This window comes from Morone saxatilis, unplaced genomic scaffold (genome assembly GCF_004916995.1).
Source record: "Morone saxatilis isolate NCDOM2014 unplaced genomic scaffold, NCSU_SB_2.0 Contig17, whole genome shotgun sequence".
Taxonomy (NCBI): Eukaryota; Metazoa; Chordata; class Actinopteri; family Moronidae; genus Morone; species Morone saxatilis.
In genome coordinates, this window is record NW_023339729.1 from 23,895,975 (window position 1) to 23,906,269 (window position 10,295).

At 40.1% G+C, this 10,295-nt stretch overlaps 1 protein-coding gene across 3 annotated transcripts in view; it reads left to right on the plus strand.

Moving 5' to 3' along the window:
- The first annotated feature begins 1,448 nt into the window (after nt 1–1,448).
- mad1l1 (mitotic arrest deficient 1 like 1) overlaps nt 1,449–10,295 on the plus strand; it is a 53,300-nt gene continuing 44,453 nt past the window's right edge. For 2 of the 3 annotated variants that reach the window (XM_035660457.1, XM_035660456.1), the window contains exons 1-10: nt 1,449–1,560; nt 2,031–2,185; nt 2,277–2,417; nt 3,969–4,148; nt 4,246–4,370; nt 4,491–4,572; nt 4,999–5,129; nt 5,625–5,739; nt 6,113–6,174; nt 9,982–10,068. In XM_035660457.1, coding sequence (XP_035516350.1) covers nt 2,042–2,185; nt 2,277–2,417; nt 3,969–4,148; nt 4,246–4,370; nt 4,491–4,572; nt 4,999–5,129; nt 5,625–5,739; nt 6,113–6,174; nt 9,982–10,068 — 1,067 coding nt within the window. In that variant the 5' untranslated portion in view covers nt 1,449–1,560; nt 2,031–2,041. Of the gene's footprint in view, nt 1,561–2,028; nt 2,186–2,276; nt 2,418–3,968; nt 4,149–4,245; nt 4,371–4,490; nt 4,573–4,998; nt 5,130–5,624; nt 5,740–6,112; nt 6,175–9,981; nt 10,069–10,295 lie in introns of those variants that run through there. The other variant, XM_035660458.1, reaches the window with a different exon arrangement.

A 10,295-nucleotide genomic window follows, 5' to 3' on the forward strand; every position in this document is an offset into this window, starting at 1 on the left:
TCCCCGGCGCCCCTACCTGCTTTATTACAGCTCGCTAATGAATCGCCCATCATCACTCTAGTATCTAGTGGTGGGCAGTATCCACCACTATGATCTAAACTATAAGAATAGCATCCTACATAATCATCTGATGAAAATTCGCTGATGAATACTCAGCATGTGCTGCCTCTCTGTGGGAACAAACTCATGCAACTACATTTCCATTTACATTTTTCTTCTTTTTCTTCTGTCAATAAAGTCACACACACCATGCAACGACAGGCTGCAGTAGATACAGGTGGCAGAACTGATGGAAAACCCCCAAAAATGAAAATAAACTATAATAGCCTCAGATTTTTTCCCAGGGTAGTGTTTCTTAGTTTTATCAGACAGTTTTGCTGCTGATGATGATCCGTTGGTGATCTTTAGTGCTTTAGCTGAATCTTTGTTTTCAGCTATTCCTAACAGTTCTTTCTGACCTCTGAAGATTCATCAGAGCAACAAAAAAGTCTTGCCTCTTCATAAAAAGGCACTACAAACCTGCTATAACAGTTGCTCATCCTAAGGTATAAGAAGGTCTAAAGAAGCTTATAAACCCTTTAACTGGAAATTCAATCCCCCATCCATTTACCGTACACAGAGAAACACGGGTTTAGTTTAGAACAGCTGCTACAATGCTCACGCTGAACTCTCTGTCTGCATTACCCTACACTTTTGCTTCCAGCTTGAAAGGACACCAGCTCACCCTGGTAGTGATCGGTTCGGTCCACGGGAACGATCCGGCTCTTTAAGTGAAACGACGGGCAGCCGGCTCCTGATTGGGAGGCCAGATCCGGATTTTTTTCCTGTCTTTCTCTTCCCCCGTTTTTTTCCTGTTAAACGCCACGTCGATTGGTCAAGATGCTCGTGGCAGCGTCTGTGTATCTACACTGCCAGAGGGGCAGGAGGGGTTAAACAGACACACAGGCGCACAGTGAGCCACACAGACAGGTGGGAGGAGACAGTGACACGAGAGCGAGGAACTTGCTACATAGACAGAGACTCACAGCCACTGGAAAGGGCTGAGGAAAATGAGTGACAAGGAACGTAGTAAAGTTTGGACATATCTCATGTGATAGACAGTTCAAAGGCCCAGAGTGTAAGAGTGTGCAAGTTTAAGACAATGTCCACAATCCGATTAAGATGCGTCTTTGTTTTTGTATTTATTAATTTATTTTTGGTAGTGTGTGTGTAATCAAACATTTGATATATGTAATGTGTTTTACATGACTATTCTTTTTCCAACATAATTTGGTAATAAACTTAATTTAAAGCAACAAAAAAATGCTGAGGAACGCCACTTAAGGGAGCCCGAAAAGAGCCGGCTCTTTTTAGTGGCCGAGCCAAAGAACCGGTTCTCTAAAAAGAAGCCTGAATTCCCAATCACTAGCACTGGGAGATCGTCCGGAGATCTCGCGATACTACACGGATCTCATTCGAGCTAAACTGGAGGGATTTCAGTCTGCAGCTAACGTGCTAGCAGAGCAAAGATAACTTATCTACAACACACTTGCTGCTCTTCACAAACAAGTCCGCTTTGAGGTGAGGACATATGCTTCCAGGGAAGACTCTAACGTAAATGCGAGCTGTTTTGTTTTGCTAACACCTTCTGAATAACTGTAGAAAACCAACGCACACACTTTAAATGTTAACTTAGCCAGCATTGTGCTTGCTTTGTGGTGAGTCAGGAGCAATAAGAACAGTTCAGACAGCTAAACGCAGAGGCAGGGACAGGGAAAGTGCCAGAATAAGTCAACGCAATGTAAGTTAGCAACTACATATTGGCTTTTATTTGTAGCTGCTAGGTTTGCTTGGATAGGTTCTTTTGCCTGTTAGGTGTTTGTGCTGTCTAAATCTATCTATCTATCTATCCTATCCTAATCTTTTTCTATCTATCTATCTACCCTTATCAGCTACTGCAATAGCTCTGTAAGTTGTTTCTAATGCCGCAGTAAACCTTTACTGACCCTTGTTCTGACTCTGAACCTTTCATTTGTGCACTGCAACACCAGTGAGCCTCAGCATGGATTTAGAAGATGACACCACCGTGCTAACAACCTTGAAGTCCTTCAATTCCTTCATCAGCCACCCTGAGCCTCCACAGCGGCTGTCAGAGCAGTCGGCGGCGATTGGAAACCTGCAGAGTCAGTACAAACGCAGCATGGAGGTATACAGAAACTGACAGCGTCAACAGTGAGCTGTGTAAGAGAGGTATTAACATGCAGCCGTCGCACTGACTGACTTCTCTTTCCTTTTAGTTGTTGGAAGCAGCAGAGGTGGTTCGCTCTAAGAATCGCTACCTTCAGTTGGACCAGGAGAAGAAACAGATGGAGCTGAGTCACAAGCGAGCTCGATTTGAACTAGAGAAAACTGCTTCTGACAGCGCACGAGACTTGGAGGTACAGGTCACAATCCTTACACGTTCATGTAATGCAAACGGGGGGACAGTTGTCTTAGATTCAGGGAATTGCTGCATCAAAAGCAAACATCACAATAAAAACACATACATGTGCAAACATTACCGAGATAAAGAGATAAAACAATCAAGCAAAGTTGTCACAAAGCCATTCACTCTGTTATAAATAGCAAAAAAAATTAGAGGCATAAACATGCACACTTATAAAAACATAAAATACAAGCAAACAGTCACATCTCACTTTACATGCTAACAAGCAAATGTATGATCCTGACAACCTGAAATCATCGGAGTGCCTCCCGACCCAACTGTCTACCCTCCAGGTGTTAAAAATGTCCATTAAAAAGTATAACTGACAAGGGGACAAATAAATGTTTATGATTGTGCTTGCAGATGGCAGAATGCATCAAAAGCTAACATCATACTCCACAACAGGGAAAGGGTCAGATAAAATCATATTAGTTGCGATAGGTTTCCAATACCGTATAATACCGTAATGTAAGGCTGGTACTGGTGGATTTTCTTAAAGACAGTTGACAAAATGTGTGCCAGCTAAGCAATCTGTCAATATGGACTCCTAATTATTTTCTATTTGAACAGTGCTTGTAGTTGTAAGCCTGAAGGCCCTTTTACCCAACCGTGGAGCTGCTCAGTGGCCAGCAGATCAGACTGTGGTTGGACTGGGCGGCTTCCTGGTGTGTGACTGTGTGAATGTAATCAAGGCCCTTCTTTAAAAAAAGGAAGGTTTCCTCTCTGGAATTAAGAATTGACCTAATGTCATGGTCAAGTATGGCATTGGCAACAGATCTGTGGTCTTCAATTGATCTGGGATCTCACTCGTACTTTGATCTACAGACTATAATTGCTAATCGCACCAGTCCTTGAACTTGTCCATAAATGTATCTTTATAGCTGGTAATGTTGGAGTTGCTTGTGAATAAACTGAGGATAGCAGTGTCATCTGAGAATTTTACCACAAAGGGATTGTGTTAGAAGCTGACACAATCATTTATATACAGTACTAGTTTGATAGTCACTTTTAGATTAAAAAAAAAAAGTAGTAAAGAGTAATACCACTTCTAATTTACCAATTTTTAGATATATTTTTGGGCTTTTATTGCCTTTTAATTGATAGTGACGGCTGTAGAGTGACAGTAAAGTCAAGTCGCAGTTGAACCCCTGGCTGCTGCAGCAAGGACTCTGCCTTGGTACATAGGGTACCAGCCACCAAGTGAGCTACTGGGGCGCCCCACCTTCAAAATCCTGTAAGCAAGATGTGTGGATGAATAGTGTTAAAGAAGAACTAAAATCAGTCTGGCACATGCAACAAAACTTTCTAAGCGTCGAGACAAAGTGTAGTATTGTGGAAATGACATAATTTTGGCATCTAATAGTGACGATGAATTTTAATATTGAGTTACTGCGCACTTAGGAAACAGGACTTTTTCTCCTCAAAACTCCCTTATTCAGAGAATCCCATATAAACTTATATACAGAAGCAAGTAAAACCGGTTTCTCAAACTTTTATGTTACAGCATGAGGTTGACCGGAACCAGGATCTCTTGGGGCGGATAAAAAAGTTGGAGGAAAGAGAAACCGGGGCAGCTAAGAACCTATCAGAGCAGGTGGACGCAAATCGTGCTCTCCGTAAGAATCTGGAGAGCCTGAACAAGAAACTGGAGGAGCAAGATACTAAAGTGAACACTGCCAACCAGGTACGCACACATGCACACATGCACATCCACTTACAGTGTTTGTACTCTGATCATGTCTCTTATCTTATGTTGGCTTACTTGTGTAATCTGTTCCCAGACCATCAGTTCTTTGAAGGATGAGATCAGAGAGCTGAAGCAGAAGATTCAAAACCAAAACTCAACAATTTCTACTCAATCTCTGGAAAACCAGGAACTGCAAGAACAGTTAGATTTACAACGCAGGTACAGACACGTACAGAGACTACCGCTTACCTAGCTTTGTTTAAGGCTAATCGATTGTGCGCCGTGCTGCATAAGATAAATGCTGACCACACACTTCTGTCTGATTGGTATTATAATCAGGAAGTATCAGGAAGTGTCCCAGCTTTGTCAAAGTCTCCAAGCTGCCCAGTCCTCCTGCTCAGAGCACATCATCAAGATTAAGGTATGTTACACAACACTTTTGGCCACTCTTTGATCTCAGTTTGTGATCAGAATTTGAACATGGTGGACCATATTGTCTGCTATGTAAAAAAACTGGAATCACAACCTGTCTCTTTACAAAAATGTAGAGATGCACAACTTAAATTATCAGTAAAACAAAATAGGAAGAGAAACACTTAAATTAAATTATTGTTTTTTCTTGTTAATAATTATATATATTTCACTTTTTCACAAGTCATGTTTGGCTTCACATGTGTTTGTAGGTCATTTTTACATAAGTATTCACGTTCAACTGTTTAAAATTATTTCATTCTTGATGTCTAAGGCTGAACAAGTATAGTTTATATTATTATATAATATATAATTTGTGTTCTAATACACACATATGTTTGGGATTTCTTTGGCTGACTTGTCCATGCTTTGGCAGGAGTTGGAGAGACGTCTTGCCCTCCAGGAGCAAGACGTCGCCATTGTGGAGTCTGTTAAGTCAGAGGTGGCCAAGGTTCCAGACCTGGAAAAGGAGTTGAAGCGCCTCAGAGAAGATAATGCCTTTCTCAGGTCAAATACATTTTAAAGTTTTTAATGCCTTCCAAAATGTCTCTCCCTTCAACAGAATAGACAGGATTTCATTTTTAAAGACTACAGCCCAGTGCGACCCCACTGTGCTCAAAAGTTTTCTCTTCGAACTATGCATGTCAGTGTGACTTTGGGTCATCATACCACCCTACGAGGCATTAGGTGACTTTGCATCCTCCAAACCAGACATGATGTGTTCAGATTTGAACTGCATAGTCGAGATGCTATCAGAATAATTCCATTAATGCACTATAGGTTTATATGTTGTCCAATTTCCTTTGTTGCTCTTTTTGTTGCTCATTTACTACTGTTATGCAACTACATCTGAAATCACATTTTAAAATTGCGTTAGACTGTTGATATAGGCAGGGATAAAGATAATGAGGCCATTCCTACATCAGACACAAGGTCCCAAACTTTAAAGTTAATTTTGTGTTTTGTTTTTTGTTATTGCTCTGTTCACTCCACTCTGTCCAGGGAGAGCAGAGAGAATTGCAGCCTGTTGAAAGAGGAGGTGGAGGGGCTGAGGAGGAAGCTAGAGAGGATGTCCAAAACGAAAGAAGAGCTGGTCAATATGGAACTGGAGAAAGAGGTAAAGTTTTTGTAGTTGTGAGATTGTATTGTTTCACTCTGTAGCATATTGATATTCACATTGTCTCATTCCACTACTAAAAAACATTAAATGAGAAGAATATTTGTCTTAGAGCCAACCATTTCATTGGCAGGCCAGAATATTTGGATAATATTTACCAATTACACTTTTTATTCTATTAATGTCCATATTATTTTTTTTTATTTTTTTAAAATATTATATCAATATAGTAAAGTCTACTTCTCAAAATGTACTGTTATGTTGTTCAACTGTAATATATCTTTTCTTTTTTTCGCACTGCTGTCATAATAACATTATAATGTTCTTCCTATAAATGGAGAAACATCTGAATTGTTGTTTCTTGAATCCTTAGAGGTTGGCAGAGAAGCTCCAAGCCTGGGAAAACCTGGGGCAATCTACTGGGCTCAACATAAGGTCAGATACTGTGTCAAAGTATGCCTGTGTGTGATTATGAGACAGGAAAACAGAGGTAGACAAGTGTTCAACCATTTTATCATACATTTTTATGAAATATGAATGAAATATAAATAGGTAACACTAGGTGGAGCTGTGGTCACTCCAAATAAATGTGCCTCATCACTGTGGATTGATTCCACCAATGTGTATAAGTGTGTGTTTGTTTTATACCTGCTTGTGTGCATGCTGAGTGTGTCTCAATGCATCCAGGCAAAACTGGTAATGAAAGAATGATTGCATGTTTCCTTGTGAGCAGTGGAGCAGGTCTGACAGATTATAAACACTGCACTGTTGTCCTATTGCATGCATGCATGCATGCACACATGCATACACGTGTACACACACCATTTTCTCTATGATTAACTGGCTATGATGTAAACAGAATGTTAAATGAAACTCATCCACACAGCGTATCCGGTTTGTCTTATACTGTGTGTGTGCGCTTGAGTGTGTATAAAATGTGTGTTACAGCTTCCTACAGGGCATGAAGAAAAAGGTAGACGAACTGAAAAATTATGAAATGAAATGAAATCTTTCCTAAATTTTTTGGTCTTATGTAATATGTTATGGAACCTGATAGCATTTGTTAAATTTACAGTTATTTAAATACCTTGGAGGATCATAGGAATGTAATACCAACCTCAGCTTAATATACGAAATAATTTGGTTGGGCTGTCAATCATTCTTCTGAAAATTTAAGTCAGTCTAGACTAGTCATCCTGGGTAAATTGAGTTGAAAATTTGAATCCTTCCTCAAAATTCAGGTGTTCAGACTACCATGTCATTGGCTCCTAGAGTGCCTTGCTGGGGAAAAAAAGGAGCTGTGTTGCACATACGGCCTCTAAAGGGCAGCCATATGTGTGAGCCTCATACTGATCAAAAGTAAAGGTTAATGCAGCTTGCAAATCAACAGTTAGGAACTCCTTCAAGCTGTTTTTACTGTTTACTAAATGGCCAAGTTAATTGTCAGGATGTTGTTTCCCTGATGCAGTCTTGTGAAGTAGATGGCAAATGGAAAGCAAGAGTGTGCCATCCAGAAGTCTGTTTTTCACCTTTATTTTACTCCGTACAACAGTGCTGTGTGACAATTAGTATTGATTTGGATTTGTGTATTAGTGGCATATTATGATTGCCACATAGGCTGTTAAGCAGGCTTTAGTTCATTAAGTTGTTTTGTGCTAAATCTTTTCAGGTATATAATTGTTTAACACCACACTGAATCTCGATTAATGCTATTATAATGTTTTTATAGTTAAAAATGACCAGCAAGTTTAAGTAGAAAATAAATTTAATGACAGTGACTGAATGATAGTATGACAGTGCCATCAGTCATGTAACAGTGTCTGAATTAATGTTGACATCAAAACAAGGCTTCCTCTTAAAGCCCATTTCTAGGCTGTTTCTTGTTCTGTCATTAAATATGAAATATCATAAGGGGCTGTAGTGTTTTGGCATTTGTGTGTGCATTTGTATTATTGATTTGTTAATTTTTCTGGCCTGGAAGTCATTTCTCATAACTGCAAGCTACTGATTCTTAATCCATTGTTTTGCTTTAGTTTACATACTGTAACTCTTTCTGTCACTTGACATTTCAGCGTGGTCATTAGTGGTGTGAAAAGAATATGTTGAGGAGCAATTGTTAAGGAGTAAACACATTGGCGCTGTAGTTGAGAAGTCTGTCTCTTCCAACCCAGGATTTGGTTTCTTACCAGCAATTTGTGCTGTTTTGCCAGCCGAAAATAACTTTTGGACAGAAGTTAACCCTCCCCAACAACAATCTGTGTGGCTGCCTGGTGGGGTAGACAAGCCCCTCAGCCGCAGCTCGAATTTGCCAGCAGTTGGCTGGTTGCTGGTGTTTATTTCCTTTCCTTCTGTTACACAGTCTGATAACATTGTGTTTGCTTATGTGTACCCATGCGGTTGACAATTGAAAAATAAGATTGACAGAAACAGAAAGAAAATATGTTCAATGTGGAAGGGACAGACGATGAAAATAACTGGAGAGGATTTCTGGAATGGGTTTTCTTTTGAGTTTTCACCAGCTAAAGAATTGTGCCTGAGCTCTATGTATTTCCTAAAACAGTAAAATAATCAGAGTATTAATTCTTTAAAAAACTAAACTGAACAAATCTTTGACTTGGGCCTGAAAAAACAAGCGACTTGTAGTCGTCCCTTTAGGCTGTGGGAAATTGTGATGAGCATTTTCATTCAACTTCAATCTAAAATTATAAATTAAATAAATTAACTGATAATGAAAATAATAATCACTTTGAGCCCTAGCGTACCCTGTGCTGCTCCTATCTTGTATCAAAGTTAGTGTTTAAATTACTGTTCAGTATTGTAGAAACACTGTCTCTCCTCCAGAAAAATTGATTCTATGGTCATTTGAATGGATTTTAGAGCAGTTGCTGTGCAAATATTATAGATAACATACAGATAGTATGTAACATGAGGTTCACTCATACATGGCTTTGAACTTGAGTTTCCAAGGTAACAAGTAATTGACTACACTGTCTGAAAACACAGTGTTTAGTAGTAAGAGTGGGTTTGTTTTCTAAAACTGAATCCATACCACTTTAACAAGGCTCTGGTGTTGGAATCACTTCACCTTACACATGTAAGTGTGTGCGCTCAAAACTAGACTCACAGTACACTTGCACTACCCTGACACTGCATTTACTCGTAGTTACCTCGCAGGAGTTCACAACATCTCACCCAATAATATGCAACCAACCAGTTATTTGCAACATCAACAGAGATGTCTGGCTCCTGACCTGTGAAAAACCCCACCCAAAAAAAGCAGAACACAGAAAAAGAGCCTCCCGTATAAGCTTAGAGAAGGCTAATCCCTCTGTGCTCTGGGCAATGTGGAATTACCTACTTTGGGTACCATGGTTATTCTGTCATATGATTCATGAACTCATATTTTAGTCATGAGAGTTTTTTCTTAAGGCTCCTCCTAGCGGGAGTGGGTACACATAGTGTACTTTCCAGCCTTGATGTTCACCTCGACGGCTTAGCCTTTTCTTGTCATATGACTCAGTGGATTGCCTAATGCTGGATCACAGTACCAGATATCAGGGTACCACTCTAGTGAAACCTGAAGTTGGAGGACCTGTTTGATTTTTACTATGGAAGAAAAGCAAAGTGAAATTGATCTCTCAAGGGTTGAAAGTCTTTTGCCCTCATATCCTGACCAGACCTAACCTCAGGTTTGTAATTTTAACTGCTGGGTGGCAGCAAAGTAAGATTTTGAGCTCAACTCTATTTTTAAGCTCAGCTCCCTTTTAATGTATGCCCATTTCACATGAGATAAAGAGATAATGACATTCATTTTTTTGGCAGATCCACAGTTACACACAGGATTTAGAGTTTGGAGGGCATGTGGTGCATCTCTGTCGGTGTATGTGACCTTCTGAATTGTTGCCTTCCCATTGTGTGTTTATGCATGTGTCTGTGTGTGTTTTGTAATCTGTCAATCTCTCCCACGGAGTGAGTTTGTTTTGTAGAAGTGTGACCAGTATTTAGCCCACTATCCTCCACTCATCTCTCCCTCTGCTGCTCATGTCATTTTATTTCCCAGCTCCCCACTGGCTGACTAACAAAAGAATATGGAAAAGCCGTCGTTTTCATCTATTCTGTCCTTTCTGCTCTCTGTCATATTGATTTTTCATTGTGTGTGTCTGAGTAAGTGTTTGTGTGTGTGTGCGTATGTGTGTACGCACACATGTGTATGCCAACTGTTCTGTGTGTGTCTGTCTGTAGGAAACCAGAGGATCTGTCCAGGGAGGTGATTCAGATCCAGCAGAGAGAAATTGCTCTGAAAGAGCAGAACTACACACTCAACAGCCGGTAACACACACTTCTTTACACATACACAAAATCCCTCTTTGCCTTCAGACCTTTTTCTCTCATTCTGTCTGCCTGCATGCCTCTCTCCCCCCCATGTATCTATTAGAGCGTATCTCTGAGAAGTCCTTAATTGTCACAAAGTTAATTAAACTGGTCCTGATTCTGATAGCACTCCTGACAGTAACCACTTGCGTGTGAGAGAGAGACAGAAAGAGAGAGACAGAGAG